The following is a 17,455-nucleotide window of genomic DNA, read 5'->3' as shown; positions in this document are numbered from 1 at the left end:
TCAGCCATTATTCACTGAATGAATAAAGGACAGTAGTCTGCATATGGTTAAACGTTTGGTCTCTGGTGGCCAGAAGACCTGGATCAAATTGCAGCTCCACCACTTTGTAGTTGTGTGAACTTGTGCAAGTTAACTTCTCTAAATCTTAGTTTACTTATCTATAAGATGATGATATTGATATCAATCTTACAGGATGGTTTTGAGGATTAGAATAACGCAGGTTGAGCAAAATGCCTGGAAAACAGTGAATGTTCAATATATGTTAGCTATTATGATTATGATAATGAACATTCCTGACGCCCCAAATGCCTCCACTGAGTTATCACATCATTTCCAGTATCCAGTTCTTCAAAAACAATAGTTGTTTGCAAAATCCTTGGATCTTCACATGCTAGTTTGAACAAAACCAGTATTACTCTGGATCAACTCTTACCTTACACAAGATTCTCTTCTGTTTTAGCTTATAAAAAGAGATGGGTGTCTATTTCACCTAAAAAAATTTTTAAGTGCAACATAAAATTTCACAAAATGCCACATTTATCACAATGCTAATATACATTCTACTAGAACTGACTCTTGGTGCTTGTTTCATAGAACTGCAAAAGAAAAGGTTAAATTTAGGGCCACATCAATGGGATACTATACTACTAATTCTGTTTAGAATTTTTCAATTCATTCAGAATTTCCCAAATTAGATTCCCCATTTGCTGAGAGGCCCACCATACCCACCACAGTTCATAAGAACCTCCTCATGGCAGGGGATCTGATACCGTACAACTACAATGTATCAATGTTAAATTAGGAGCTTTAAGAGGTAAATAAAAAATGTTTTAAAGTACTTGGCCCCCCAAGACTTTGGTGGTAAAATAAGAGCAGCAAACTATAATTCACAAAACTAAACTCTAATTCTGACCCCATTACTTATTAGCAATGATACTTAAAGGCTTTTTTCCTCATCTGTAAGATAGGATGATACCTATTTTGTAAAGCTGTAAAAATCCAGTGAGATGAATATTTGTAAAAATGAGCTATACTAAATAAACTGTACTGCAGCAAACAAGTCTTTTGTAAAAAGATTAAAATATTTTTAAATAAAAAGCCACAATCCCACAACTACCTCAACCATTTTCATATTTTGCTAATATTCCCTTCAGGTGCTTCTCTTCACACACTTTTTTAATAAAGATGAAACCATGTGGAGTTCGGGGAAAACAATAAAGCGCGCCTTTTTTAGAGCCAGATAGCCCAGGTTCGAATACTAGCTCCTAAAATTACTAACTGTGTGACCTTGGACAAGATTCTTAAACTCCTTAGTCCTGTTTTCTCTTCTTTAACATCAGGATAATAGTAACAGTACCTATGTGATTGGGAGGTATGAAGAAGAAATGAGTTATTATAATCATTTGGTACAGTGCTTGGCACATGGCAAATTTAACAAACAGCTAAGAAAAAGCAAAATTCTGCTTTTTAAAAACTTAAGATGACATCATAAACCAAAAGTACATTATTATCTAAAGTATCATAGAAAGAGTCTTTTAAAGATCTCTAGGATACTTTACACTGACTATTTTAAAAATAAACCTCCCTACCCTTCCTTTGTCTAGATATTTTACAATGTATAATAGAATCCATCTATTGCTTCATACTTCCAGTAGAGGTCTCCATCTAAAAAATAATGTATCAGACTGAAAACTTTAAATTAGTATTCCTGTTATTAAAAAAAAAAAATAGGGGCCAGCTTTATCAAATATGGAAATTTAACTTTTTCCAAGAAAAACATTTAAAAATAAGGAATATCTGAAGAAAAAGTGACTTTTCCCAGTGATTGTTACATTTTGCTGTGGGTTCTCCAATAATACTCACCTCTCATAAATATAATCCTCTGGACAGGAAAGGGCTAGAGATAAGACTGTTGGATACAAATGATAAATCATGTGTTTATTTATCACCACTACTGGCCAACAATTTAATACCTATGCCTCAGAGATGGTATAAGTCAGTAAAGTCATCTTTAAGTAAAAGTAAAGGTCATGTTTTGTAGTAGCAAAGAAATCTCAACAATTTTCTACATTTATTCCTTTTAAATCACAATAGAGTGGCTAGAGTAATAAAGGCAGCTCTGAATTGGCTTCTACATTCCCCCTCCTATCATTCAGTAATAGTGACCTAAGACAAGTCAATTATCCTTATGCAGGCCCACCAGAAAACATATCCTTATTTCTAGCCTACCAAAAAGCCTGGGGCTAGACCACCTTCTTAAAAGCCCTTCTAGTTAAGAATGATGATGCTATGAATTGATAGGTTCAGCAGTCATATCCAACTGTTGCTAAGTACATACTTCTTGCTCCAATCTTTAGGAATCTAAGTTTTCAGGCTCCATAAGCTATATTACTACGCCTCTATAAAACATCAAATTTACATATATTTAATGTCTACCGCAGCTTAGCTCCTTAAATGTGTAAGACTTAAATGTGTAAGGTAAATATCTATAAGATTTGGTATGACCAAAAACTGACAAGAAATTACCAAGCAATTTGCTTAAAGCTAATAAATAGTGCTGCATGTGTGCACACGTACACACGCATCCACTTAAACTAACCCCCAGAGTTTATAAACAGGGGAATAAAGAAGGAGGAATGTTCTAAGCAACTCTCAGAATTAGCAAGACTTTAATATCCAAATTATATCTAATTCTGAGGATCAAATATACAATGTAAAAACATAACACATTTGATTTAGTGATAATGGATTTGAATGGACAGACCCAAACATTTAAGATTTCTGGTTGTAACTAAAGCATGAATTTGTTTTTCATCTCCACAGGGTAGATAACCTATAAAGACGACTTTTAAATAAAGATAATTACTTCTCACCTTGAGAAGATAAAAATCAAACAACTATCAAATCATAGTTTATCCTAGACTTAATAACATAAAAATCAAGCAATGAATTAAAAACAAAAACAAAATTATGGCCTTGTTTTTGTATAACCAGTGATGCAATGGCCAGAAAAGAATGAAATAGTGAAGAGTTCTTAATGGACAGATAGACAAAGGTAATTTTCCTCCAAAGTTATCATTTAGCATTTTAGCTGATTTTTATTTATATATTAAATTCCTAGAAGAGGAGAAATATTCACATTCAAGAATAAGCTGCAAAGTAAGATTTAAAACTTTTAATAATCAGTATTAGTTCCTCTCTTGAACATTGATAATAATCACAGATTTTAAAAAATTAAAATCAAACACTAGTAGATAAACATATGAAGGATATCACTAAATCTGACTTTTAAGTCTAACAGTATTATTCATTCCATAAACAGATATAGAAATACTATGTTAATATAACATACAAAGCTAAGACTGCATCAACAGCACACAGCAGGCAGTGTCCTACTCAATGAGGAAATGATAGAAACATCCAACTAAGGTCAGCATCAAGGCAGGGAAAAGATGCCCTCGTCTCCCTAACTATTTCAGAGTGGCCAATACAATAAGACAAAAGAAAATGATTAAAGGTGTAAAATTTAGAAAAGAAGTAAAGTTATCCCCATTTGCAAATGACATATTAGTACGTCTAAAAATTTTTTTAATCAATGATAAAACTAATACAAGTGGGAAAACAAGGCGCCAGATTACAATATAAAAAATCAGCAACTTTCATATAAATGATAACTAATTAAAGATTTAATGGAAGAGAAAACCAAATTTACAATAGCAAGAAAAATGATAATATACTTAAGAATAAATTTAAGAAATGTCAAAAACCTGTAAAAGGAAAACTTTAGACTCTTGAATGACACAAGAAGATTGAATAGAAGACTTTCATTTTTCTTGGCTAGGTAAACTCAATATCACCATGTCCATTCTCCTAAGGTAATTGTTTTTAATTTAATGCAATCCCCATTTTAAAAAAAAAAGAAAGAAAAAGCTTTTTTTCTGAAACTAGAACAAATTAATACTAAAGTTCATATGGAAAAAAAACAAACAAATACCCAAGAAAACCTTGTAAAAGAAATACGAGATGGGAATGGCAGTACTGAATATTAAAACATGTTATATAAAGCCACAATAATTACAATATAGTGACATACCATTTCTTAACCCCCCAGATCGATAAAACTTCAAAAGCTTGACAAACACATGGTAAGGCTATGGGAAACAGGTACCTTCATATACTGCTGATGGGAATGCAAAATAATTCTCTCCTACTTGGAGAGAATCTGGTGGGAATTGGGCAGAATATAATCAAATACATATGCCTTTATTCTTTGATTATTGCATCAACCCCCACTTTAGTAATTTACTCTGAAGATACATCTCCAAAAATTTGAAAATAGTTTGCATAAGGCTACTAGATTTGCAGATTATTCATGTGACTTTATTTGTACATTATTTGTTATTGTAAAATACTGGAAAAAACCTAAGTCACTATGTAGGAGACTGGATCAATAAAGTAGGACATATCCACAGAATGGAATACTATGCAGCTGTTTTTCTTTAAAAAAAGGAACTTTATGAACTTATTTAGAGTGATAGGCAAGATACTGGGCTGGCCAAAAAGTTCGTTCGGGTTTTTCCCTAACATCGTATAAAAACCCTCACGAACATTTTGGCCAACCCAATACATTAAGTGAAAGAAAGAAAAATTTTAAAAGTGTGCATTCTTAATGTTAAGATGGGGAACTAAAAATGCATGTATATATCTCCTTATTTTTACAAAACAAAACAAAAACAAAAAAACAGGAAGGATAACCAGCAACTATTGGTTACCAAAAGAGCATGGGTAGGAATGGGGCAGAAGTGACAGGGAAGAAAAGAGGGTAGAGGGTAAACTCAAAGCACATCTTTGCTAAAATTTTGATTTTAGAATCTTAAGGGTTTTATATATTCATAAATAAAATTAAAGGAACAAATAAAGGGGAAAACACAAAATTGAATACAAATGGAAAAAATGTGAACTTTACTGTTTTAAGTGAATAACAATACCCAGAAAAACAGAATCCAGTCACTGTGAACCTTTTTTAACACAATTATTTACAGATATAAAGTCAGTCTGAACACAGAAAGAAATGCAAACAAATTTGTAACTCTACTTGGCAGGTCTGTTGTTTGTAGTGGTATGGGTATAACAATTCTGAAACTATTCTCTATGTGTTACAAAACTAACAAGATAAGTAAATACACTGGTGTTAGGAATTAGGGTTCTCAATGAAGTTAAAGGGAGATACATGGAATGGAAGCAGGCAAGAGAAAACGTGTGTGGATTGTAATTAGAGATATCAGTATAGCCTTATGATTTGCAAAATGTGTATATTCATATTTAAAATAAGTAAACTTCCTAACTCTGTCCTCTGAAAGGGCCCAGAAGAAAAGATAACCCAATAACAATGGGTATATCTACCACCCAGATTTGGTTTCTATATACCATTCCACACTAAAAGGAAGCAGGACTTCTTGAAGAAATAGGTGATGCTACAGCAGGGAAAGCAAAACACAAGTTGACTCTAGAAGATCTTATTTTGTCAGAAGGCAAGAAAGAGCTCAAAAATAATAGTAACTTTATAAAAATACACAGAAGGGGGGCTTCCCTGGTGGCACAGCGGTTGAGAGTCTGCCTGCCAATGCAGGGAACACGGGTTCGTGCCCCGGTCCGGGAAGATCCCACATGCCGCGGAGCGGCTGGGCCCGTGCGCCATGGCCGCTGAGCCTGCGCATCCGGAGCCTGTGCTCCGCAACTGGAGAGGCCACAACAGTGAGAGGCCCGTGTACCGCAAAAAACAAAAAAAACAAAAAACCAAACAAACCATTACTCATCCCTGGTGGTGCAGTGGTTCAGACTCCACGCTCCCAATGCAGGGGGCCCAGGTTCGATCCCTCATCAGGGAACTAGATCCCAAATAGATGCCACAACTAAGGAGCCCACCTGCTGCAACTAAGACCCGGTACAACCAAATAAATAAATTTTAAAAAAAAATACACAGAAGGCAGCTTAAAAGGGCTCCTCCTGGCCAAACTGAAGCAGCAAAATGCATAACTGTAATAGATTTTAATCCATTGTATAATATAAATATCTAATAAAAAATAAAAATACTTTCCGTATCACAGATTGCCAACTAATAAGATGTAGAAGAAATGATAAAATTAGAAAATAAACATCATACAGCCATCATAATAACTGACTGAGGCAAGAATCATCAATGGATATTAAAACCACTGGGTAAAAGTTTGATGGTGAGCAAGATATTTACAGTCTCAAAGTACATCTCCACGGGTCACTTGCTAATTACAAAACAGAAAATGGAAACTTTACAGTGGAGAAACCAGGAGGACACCACCTTAACCAAAGTTAATGTCAGCAATAATGGGACAAAGTGACATCACATACCTCCTGCCAAAAACGCTTAACCTAAATCTAATCCTGAAAAAAACCTCAGACAAATCCAAATTTTATAGCACAGTTGACCCATACTCTTAAAAAATGGTAGTATCACAAAAGACTGAAGAACTACAGATAACTAAATGTGATACAAGAACACAGATTAGGGATAGTTGGGTATGACAGCTATAAAACATCTTTGGGGCAACTGGTAAAATTTGAATAAGATCTGTATATAATACAGATAATATGATTATATTCATGTTAAGTTTTCTGAATTTGATTATTTTACTATTGTTACATAAGAGAATGATTTTATTCTTAAGTAATATACACTTACATTTAGAAGGAAAGGGCATTATAACTGTAATGACAGCAAATGATTAAACAACAATAATCATAACAATTATAATAATGTGTGTATATATGTATACACACCATCACATATAAAAAGGAAAACACAAAGCAAATGTGGCAAAATAACAACTGGTCAATAAAAATGAAATGTAAACAAGAATTCACATACAGAAAGCGAAAAAAAGATTTAACAATTCTGAAAAAAGAAAACATAGGAAGGAAAAAAAATGATAGGTTCATCATTTCTCTCTCAACCAGATTTTTTACTACTAAATTAATACATCGCAATGTGGGGCTACCTGGAAAAACTACTCAAAAATTCAGAAGTTTGACTTTTTAATGGTGTAAACTAAAAAGATTATACCAAACCACTTAAGCACTCTTGACCTATTACTTGTGAGTGCACTTGGAGGTACAGCCTGCTTAGGTACTAAATACTGTTTATGAAGCAGTAAGTGGTCTGATCTGTGCTCAAGTACATTGAAAATTCACTTAACCTATGAACCATTATGGAAAGTGTGATCAACTTGGGCATTATTACTGACACATTTAAATTCAACCCCACCTCTAAAGTACAACAGGTTAAGGCCCTAACTATGGTCTCTTCTTTGTCTTATTTTAATGGAAGAATGTTCCTACTGACCTCATATATGTTTATATTAACATTTTATTTATTTAAAATAATAAGTGGGCTAGGAGAGGAGCAAAAACAAATTTCATTTGAAAACACATCACCATGAAAGATGTGTATATTATAATTATATAATAAACATCATCACTGTGCACAGAGCTGACCACTGAACACTGTATTTACCAAGTACAATAGTTAAGAACTCAGAAAGAAAGAATTAAAGATACTTGCCATATATCCCATTAAGATGTATATTCAAATAATACATTCTTGTACAACTTTATTCAAATGCTACTTCATAAAAATCAACGCTTGTTGATATTGGCTTGGTCCCATTACACAGTAATGAAAAAACTCATTTACTGAAAGAAGCAAAAGATAAACATACTAAGTCATGGAATATACCTGAAGATATTTAACAACTGTGGATAATGGAGGGTTATGTATAAAACAAAGCTTTGTGAAATGTAAAGCAGGTTTATCGCCAGGGAAAAGAATGGAAAGGTAAAGGGGAGAAAGTGTGGTTTGAAAATATATAAAATAAACCTTACCAAGTGGCAATTATGGCTGACACTTAAGATTGAAAGTTGGATATAACCTACAGCCTTTTTTGGTTTTTTTCAGTAGCCCGTATGCTCCAGAAGAAAAGAGTCTGAGTTGTACAAAGAAATTCTTTTCTAAGTGTTATTTTTTCTGAGATTAAATAACATCAATTAATTCTGAAATATGAAATGATAAAAATAAAATCTCACACATGAAAAGTACGAAACATGAAGATAAAGTGCATTAAACAAAACAAGCTATTGTTAGTATTGTTATTTTTAAAGGAATTTATACAATATAAATTAACTCCCCCAAGCAGTACTGGTAGAACAACAAAATCCTCACAAAGAGAAAAAGCGGTCAGTAAATTCAATAAAATAAATGGCATTCCATTTGAGGAAAATATTATAAAGTCTTATTTAAAAACAAAACCTAGGGCTTCCCTGGTGGCGCAGTGGTTGAGAGTCCGCCTGCCAATGCAGGGGACACGGGTTCGTGCCCCGGTCTGGGAGGATCCCGCATGCGTGGAGCCGGCTGAGCCCGTGAGCCATGGCCGCTGAGCCTGCGCGTCCAGAGCCTGTGCTCCGCAACGCGAGAGGCCACAACAGTGAGAGGCCCCTATACCGCAAAAAAAAAACAAAAAACAAACCAAAAAAAAACCCTAGATATTAAGAAATTGATTTTTTTAAATCCAAATTACTATACAAATACAGGTAGGATAAGCTCAAACTGGTAGTTCCTTTACCCCCTTTTTTTTCCCTTAAGTGGAGCCCTTGTTATCTTCTCTAGAGCCCAGAAACAAAGTAGGGTGTGCCCAGGCTCTGCTTAGAGATGACAGGTGCAGCTTGAGCAGGTGCCCCTAGACCAGATGTCACCTAGAGGTTTTGCTCTGGATGCAGCCCTGGCCAACATGTTGGTGCCAAGTTAAACCAGTTATCTCAGCAACTCAATTGGTTTAATTCCAACACTTAGATCAGCTGTTCTCAAACTTCAGTGTACTTAAGAATCACCTGGGGCACACTTTAATAAAATACAGTGTTTGAGACCATTAAGTCATAAAACCACTGATCAATCTTAGCACCACTAAAACAGGACAACTAAACATTATATGCCTCGTTATCTGATGAAAAGCACAGCATTACCTATTCAAGTACATCTAAAATACTAAACTTGAATTTTTTCAATCTTTAAATCTAATAGTTTTTAGGAAATAGATACAGGGGATAGAGGAACAAGTTAACTGACACTAGAAGGAGGCAGTCAACCAAATCTAGAATTTAGGGCATTCTAAAGGACAATTGACCCCACTACTTCAATAAATCAGTGTTATGATAGGAAAACGGAGCTGTTAAGAGACAAATGAGATAAAAGAGCCAAAACAAGAGATTCAGCCCCACCATAAAATTCTCTTGCACTAAGATGGGGTGGACCTGCAAATACTAATTTAGATATTAATGGAAATATGAATCTATCATTTGGGGACAATAATTTATAATGCAGTATCTATTCCTACATATCACCAAGAGATTCCAGTTCCAGCCATAGATCACTGCAATATACTTAGTCACAAGGGTATATATCTTGTAGAAACGAATTAACTTTGAATTCACAGCATAATGAATACTCAAAAAGTATCCAAGCACAAGTGATATTTTTTAATGTTTGAAACAAAAAATTACATGTTAGACTATTTTAATAACACAATTCTTGGAAAGTGCAATAAAATTCATAGAAAATCTGAATGCTACTGAGAGTGACAATTTGCTCTAAACCATCTCTTTATTCCAGGTCCCCCAAAAGTTTTATATCCTAAGTGAGTCCATTAATAACCTTTATGATAGGTAACCAATACTAGTATCAATCACCATATATACATTTTTGTGTACTTCTGAATAAAAAGAACCAACCTGCCTATTTCCTGAGCTCTACTACGGATAACTGAACTAACCATATTATTTACATTTATTTTAAATTCAAAAGCCAATACTTTTGCTTTCCATAACAATTATGCTTACAATTTCAAACCATAAAATATTTGATGACAATCTTTAATTCTAACATCTCCATTTTTATCTCCAGTAAGTTTGGTCCTTAAACCAAGATCTACTTCTAAACAGTTTTCCCTAAAATCAAAATTCATGATTATGACCTATGTTTTTAAAATGGTAGAACTGACGCAAATACAGATTTTAGCATGACTTTCATATTTCAACAAAAGTAATTACTATTCTGCAAAACAATATGACCAATGATTTGGCTACCTTTCTCTTCCTGGCAATGAACACAAGATAATTTTAATGTCCCCTATTCGAACAACTATTTAAGTATTACCAATATAATTCTGCACAGCAATTGATAAAGATAAGCAAATAAGTGCACCATAAAAATCATTTAAATCTGTATATATATCTATATAAATATACATAATTACCTCTCATTTTCCATATTTAAAATTTTTCTTCCGTTACCCTCATTTCTTCTAGCTCAGGGTTTCCCAAACTGTGCTCCACAGAACTTAGTAGATGTTCTGCAAACATTCCCCTGCGATGTACGGTAGTGTTTGGGAACCATCATTTGCCATAGGTGGAGGAAGGGAGGTAATAAACAGTGTTTCTCCAAATTGTCTTGAGATCCACAACTCACATTAACAAAACACAGTCTCTACCAAGTCCTTCCATGAAGTAACACAAATTTATCATTATTACTCAAATTCATTTAGCCTTTTTTCAAGGAAACATATTGACATTTCAGGAAAACGAATGCTTCATACAGCACAAATTGGGAATCTCCACTCTAATTGATCCTGAATACCCAAGAGTGTGGGTGACGATGGTGTTGCCAGATGAAAGCAGTGGAAAGAGATCCACCCCCCCATATGTCCTCTACTTCCTAATTCAAACAAACCATATATTTACTAGCAAACTTGAGGAGGGACTGTACCACTCTGGAAAATGCCCAATAAGCAGCCTTCCCCCAAATAATAATGAAAAAAACTCTAAATACTTTACCTAAAAACATGCAGTATTGAGTACTTACTCACTGACTAATGCACCTAAATTCCAATGAATTAAAATGTTTGTTTTTCCTTCCTTTTCCAACTGCCAATATCATTTCATTTCAGATTATAAAATATTCACAGACGTGATACCCTTCTCTATCAGTCATAGTGGATTTCACACACAACCAACTGAAAATACTAAATCAACAACAGAGAAGAGGTAGGATTATAAGAGTGCTCCTCTTTAGAAGCAGACAATTTTAGTTGACAGCTAAGGCAGAAAATTTAAATGCAAAAAAGCATATAAACATTTCTGGAAGTTACAGTTAAGTTCTTAGTTTGTGCCCTCAGTGAAAACTATCCATCCTGGAAAGAGTTAGATTTATTTCTACTTGAGGGCAAATTTAAGCTATTTAAAACATGGTTTCTAAGACACAACACTAACCTAGCTGAGGTCTCATAAGTCTTTCAACTTTTTCTACTTTCCACTCCTCCTTTCAACAAGTTTGCATACCCTCTAAACTGTAACAGAATATGAGAAGATATCAAAATCAGGTTTGTTCAAAATGAAAGGTTACAGTTTACAAAATTAATTTTAAAATGCATTTATGAATAATTTATTTAGATACAATTTTTCTTCCAGTCTTCATATTACTTTTATGTTCCTTCCTTAAATAAGGAAAGCAATCTCCATTTATCAATTCTGTTGATACACAAACTCAATGTATTACTTTATTTACTTATTTATTACAATTTTGAAGCATTCTTTCGTTTAACCTCAAGTGATTCATAAAAGGCTTTCTCTTAAAAAAGTGATCTACATGGTAGACACTAACCACCCAGCACACAAGTGTATTCATTCTATTTACCTAATAAATATAAACTTTAATTGGTGTAATTTAAGGCAGGGCTTCATCCACCAAGAGGGGGGGGGAATAAATTCACAATGAACCTGAAAATTCACTATAGTGGGTACAATTCTACAATTAAGTTTCTGACTATTCCAAAGGTAGGTACATGTAAAAAAATCATTTTATAAGAAAATCAGTAACATACAGTGTTGTACAACACATTTTTTTTAAGTCCAAGGTATTTCACCTCTTTTTCAAAAACTCAAGTTTTATAATGGAAACATCAACTTAACCTTGACTATAGCTGTACTATTGGCATCAGTAAGCTAAAACAAAATTCTTCAACTAAGTATTTGAAATATTTACCTAAATCTTCATACCAAGGCTTCAAATTCTTAACAAAAAGTAAGAGCAGTAAATTGTCCCCCAATCTTAGCACCAAAACAAAGTGAAAATATAAAATTAACTGAGTAAATATGGAACACACTGGGTATAAATACACTCAGGCATAAATATAACCATAAGTAATTTCCAATTATATTTTAATTTCTTAAAATCACTTTGACTAACAAAGTGAATTCATAATAGACTGATTAAATATTACTGAACACATATCAAGAATACAACTTTTTTGTCCAATTAACAAATGCCCCTAAAGCCATTTAGATACTTTTGCACTTTAACTTCTTCATCTACAAAATGTGGGAAATTATTAACTTATCCTTTTATACTTATAAAGATATTCTAATGAACATCTGTGGAATATATTGAGATGTACATGCCAAGAATGGAACTAAGTGAAAACAAAATACATAGACATAATAGATGAGTAACATCCAAGCTTTAAATATAGTACTTTTACACATTATCAGTAGGCACTTTTATTTTTAAAAATTAACTGCCAATGTTAAAACAAATAATCAATTGCATTTTCAATTTTAGACTCAGAAATTTTTGTAGACAATCTACAACTGAATAAGTGTATGTTTGACACAATCAAGCTAACTTTTGGCAGACCACTAAACTCAAGTCTCTATATTTGATGTCTATGTCTGTTAGAATGGCCAGCATATTAGTTTGCTCTTTATTTAAATGTCTGCAATATCATGAAAATATATCATAAAATACCAGGCTAACAGCTAACCATCTAACTAGAGGAATGTCAGCAAATTAAACTTCTAAACAAGAACACATGTAATGACAGTCTCTCAATAAGTCAAATGAAACAGCAGTTCATATTAAAAAAATTAGTCCACCTGTGATTTATAAAACACACTGCATTATCTACTCAGCAGAAACCATGATACTCAATTTGACATATCAAAGAGGGAACTTACAAAGTCACTTGATTACTGTTGGTTACTATGAAGAGGCACTCTTATGGTTAAGTAACAGAATTACTGTGAAAGCTTGGCATCCTGTCTGCCAGTTAAGATTTTTCAGAGGAAGGTGTAAAACCCATCATAATACATGTCCTCTTACTGTGCAATATTACACCACTATGGAAAAAAATCTTCCAAGGTTGGTAGTACCCAATTTTTGACCAGCATATTTCTTTTGTATTTCTTTACAAGCCATGCAAATCTTCACATGGTTTTATTTTCCAAAACAAATACTTCAACTTTTTTCCTAGTAGCCTAGCTACAACCCTACAAAAACAAACCTGGAGAGTGACATATGGAGGAAAAACAAGTTTAGCTAAGGACACAGTTCAAAATGTAGCTTCTAATAAGAGCATAAAACTCAAACTGACCCAAGAACAATATAGAGTTGTGAACAATCTTGAAACTACATAGTTAAAAACAGTATCATCAATGGATGATAGATCGCAAGATAGAAATCACAACTGGATAAACAATATTTCTGTAACTTATAATAAACTGGGAGTCTAGCCATTTGATTATGCTAAAGCTCTGTTAGTATGAATGTCAACTCTTCAGAAAAACACACATCCCATGAAACATATATATCATACAGTACCTTCTGGATATTAAAATCAATCAATCAATCATGGAATAAATATCAGGCATAACTTTACATGTATTTTAAACAGTCTAAAATCCAAATGGTTCAAACTGATTACCAGAAAACCAGGACATGTATTAACAGTACTCCTCTCAATATTATAAATGAAAATGAGCAAGCAAGTATCACCATAAATAAAAAATTTTCTACTCTCACCACATTACTAAATCAACAATTTTGAAGGTTAATTTTGTTTTACTTTGGTTTTTGTTTCAGTCTTTTATTTTAAAATGCACTCTGACACATGCCATCACACCCTCACAAGAGATAACAACTAACCATATTTAATATTTTCTAGACTTCTGGGTAACTCAGTAACTACTCACAAAGTTCTGCAAACTCTTCAGCTTCAAGCCTGAAGTCAATCTAAGATAGCCAACAGAAAGTACACCTGTGCAATTACTGCATTTCCTATTCCAGAATGCTGAACATAACACAGAATATCTACATCTGGGTACTGCATTTGGAGCAATGATAAATGCCAAACTCAAATTATGCAGAAACCACACTACCTAAAAGGTCATCCTATATCATCATTATTAAAAAGCAATAAATATTAAGAACATTATTTTAGTTTTAAATAACAAACACCAACTAAAGAGCCTTTATGGGTAAATAAAATAAATATTAAAAATAAAAGATGACCTCATAATAAATTACAATATAAAAATATTCCTAGGAGAAAAACTGAGAAAAAAATTAAGGCTGAATCACAAAATATATTATCTAAACTGTATCACATGCCAACTAAATAAGAAATTTACTTTGTCAAATAAATAGTCAAAAAAGGGGAAGAATGAAAAAAAATCCAAATCAAAGTATTCCATTTTGTAGTATCCCTAATTTTCCTAAATAGATAATAATCCTTTTAAAGGTTTTTAAGTCATTCAAAAGTTCCATTAAAAAATATATATATATTTTATATATATATATATTTTAAAAACAATCCTGGTCACTTAAGGCAACAACATGCTATGCTATGCAGAAATATTCTACTGAAAAACTATTCAGTGACACGGTTCCACACAGAGGTTTCATTTTTTAAAAAACTCTTAAAGTCAGAATTTTAAAAGGCAAAGGAGTTTCCAAAACAAAGAAAAAAATTTCCCAAGGGATACAAAGTTTCATTAACTATCTTAACTCTTACTAAGCATCACCTTTCTGCCCCTCTGTGGATATCAAACAATCAATAACAATGTCACCAAAGAATGTTTACCAAGATGGGGGTGGGGTGTCACCTGTGATGATTCTCTATGAAAAATGTAAACAATCCTAAAATAGGTGAGGAAAACTTTCACCTTCTTATAGTATCACTTTACGGATATTTAATGTTTCTCAGACTGAATAACGTAAGTTTAGAACTGTTTGGTGTACAAGGTTTGTTTCTTGTTTGGGGATTTTTTTTTTCTTTTTGCTAAAAAAAATCTCCCCATTAAGTCCCATATTCCCAAACACTGTTGGAAGAGTCACTACTACTCACCGCAAGTAATACTGTTTTAAAGCAAAGGCAGCGTTAGAACAACTTCTGGGAAAGTTGAACTCTTCAACAATTTCTCCCCACTGATTCTTCTCAGAAACCTGTTAAAAACACAGCCACACTTGTCTGAAAGTGCACAATTCAAGAAAACTCTAACCTAACTCTGAAATAAATACCCATTCTACAGAGATCTGCAGATACCTCAGGCATCAGTGGGTGTTTCGGCTCGACCCGTAAGAATAACTAAGCAAGGGCTGCTTGAATCACTGTGTTTTCACCCGAGAGCCCAGTATTTAAGAGCACTTGTTTTGTTTGGGGGGCGGGGGGGGGGTTGTTTTGTTTTTGAAGCCCGGACAATAACCAATCGCAAGTCCCTCTGTCGCCCCCTTTTAAATCTCAACGCGGTCCGTTTACACTAAAAAAAAAAAAAAAAAAGTTCAAAAGGATCAATACTGTTCCGGAGAGCGACGTCCGCAGGTTCTGGGGGGGCCGGGGCCGGGGCCGATTCCGATCCCTCTCCCAGATCTATCCATCTCCATAGGCCCTTCTTTGAGGCCTACAGCTTCTGCCTAGCCTTGAAGCCTAAGATGGCTATTTGGAGACAGGTCCTGGTTTCTTTTGTTAGCTGTATAAACCGAGAGCGAAGGGGCCGAGGCTGTGCCCCCGGCTGCCGGGATCATTTCGCAGCCGATTATCGATGTTAAACCTGCCCGCGCTAATTTTGAGTTGCACGAAAACTGCTCTCAGAGTCTGTGTGTCTCTGTGTCTCCGCCTGTGCTAGAGCGGCAGAGGCGGCAGAGCTGACTCGCGAGCGAGCGGGCGGGCGCGGGCGCGGGGCGGGCGCGGGGCTCGGGCGGGCGCCCCGCACGCCCGCACTCCCCGCCGCGGCGCTCAGACCCCGCCGGGCCGGCCGGGCATCGGGCAGGGCGCGAGCCGGCGCCGGGCCGCCCGCCCGCCGAGCCCCGCGCCCGCCGCGCGCACGCGAGCCACCAGGCCAAAAACAGCCCCGCCGCCGTCCGCCTCCGTGCCACCGGCTGGGAGCGAAAAGAACGCCTCTGGCCCCCGCGGGCCACCCCCCCGGCCCCGAGCGCCCACTCCGGGGTCAAAGGAGACTTTTTGGAGGAGACCAGTGAGAGGGAAATACAAATTAAAACTTCCACTCACCTTCGCGAATCCGCCTAAAGTAGTGACTCTGGTGTAGAGACCGTGAAGATCCAGCTCCTTCCCACCCACCGCAGGGATTTTTTTAAAAGGCGACCTGCGGGAGAGAGAAAGCCCCGCACTTGTCAGCCGGGACCCCGCGGCGGCCCGGGCGGGAGAGCCCCGTTCGCCCCGGCTCGCCCCGGCGCTGCCCCCCCGGTTCTGCTCTCACCCTCTGCTGTGGTGGAACTGCCGCAGCTCGTCCAGGAAAGCGAGTCCCTTTCTCCGCTCGTCCGGAGGCGCCTTCCCCGTCGAGTTTGCCATTATTTTTTCGAAGGAGGTTTTAAAAAAACCCAGATCGGTGTTTTAAAAGCGCCCCCCGCTCCCTGCGCTTCCTACCAGAGCCCGGAGCCCATTCCTCGGCCGGCGGCGGCGGGGCTCAGTCATGGGCCGGCGGTGGCGGCGGCGGCGGCGGCGGCGGCGGCGGCGGCGGCGCAGGGAGGGAGGGAGGGAGGGGGAGGAGGAGGAGGAGGAGGGGAAGGAGGGAGCAGGAGGCCAAGGGGAGAGGAGGGAAGAAGGGAGGGGAATTTCTAAAAAAGTTTAAAGAAATCGGAGCGAAACTAGAGGGGCAGGCGACTGCCGGATCCGCGCGAAGCCGCGGGGCGAGCGCGGCCCCCACCCCTTCCTTGCCTCCCTCCCGCGGCCCGGCTCTCGCCCGCCTCTCAGCGCCGCCGGCCCAGGCGGCTCGGCCCGGGGACGCGATTCAACATGGTGCTGCTGCCGGGGGCGCGCGAGCGGGCGAGGGGAAAGGCGAGCCGACGGTGAGGGGCCGGGGCGGCCGGAGGCCCGGGAGTTTCGGCGGCGGCGGCGGCGGCGGGGCTGGGGCAGGCGGGGCTGGGGGTGGGGAGGGGGAGGTCTGTGTGGTGGTTTGTGGAAAGCGGGGTGACAGCGTGTATTCCGGCTGCAGCTCCGAGGGGCCCTCGCACACATTCACGCGCGGCCTCGCGGCCGGGGCGTCCCCGGGCAGAAGGCACCGGCGGCAGCCGAGCCGCTGC

At 37.0% G+C, this 17,455-nt stretch overlaps 1 protein-coding gene across 1 annotated transcript in view; it reads right to left on the bottom strand.

Annotated features, from left to right (window-relative positions):
- ARID2 (AT-rich interaction domain 2) overlaps window positions 1-16,893 on the bottom strand; it is a 161,325-nt gene extending 144,432 nt beyond the window's left edge. The window contains exons 1-3 of the mRNA XM_059082082.2: window positions 16,633-16,893; window positions 16,425-16,518; window positions 15,264-15,361 (exon numbers count right to left, since the gene is read on the bottom strand). Coding sequence (XP_058938065.1) covers window positions 15,264-15,361; window positions 16,425-16,518; window positions 16,633-16,724 — 284 coding nt within the window. The 5' untranslated portion in view covers window positions 16,725-16,893. The remainder of the gene's footprint in view (window positions 1-15,263; window positions 15,362-16,424; window positions 16,519-16,632) is intronic.
- Window positions 16,894-17,455: the final 562 nt, after the last annotated feature.

Source organism: Kogia breviceps, chromosome 12 (genome assembly GCF_026419965.1).
Source record: "Kogia breviceps isolate mKogBre1 chromosome 12, mKogBre1 haplotype 1, whole genome shotgun sequence".
In the NCBI taxonomy this organism is placed as follows: domain Eukaryota; kingdom Metazoa; phylum Chordata; class Mammalia; order Artiodactyla; family Physeteridae; genus Kogia; species Kogia breviceps.
Note: the sequence above shows the minus strand (reverse complement) of the source record. Positions and strands in the feature narration are given on the sequence as shown.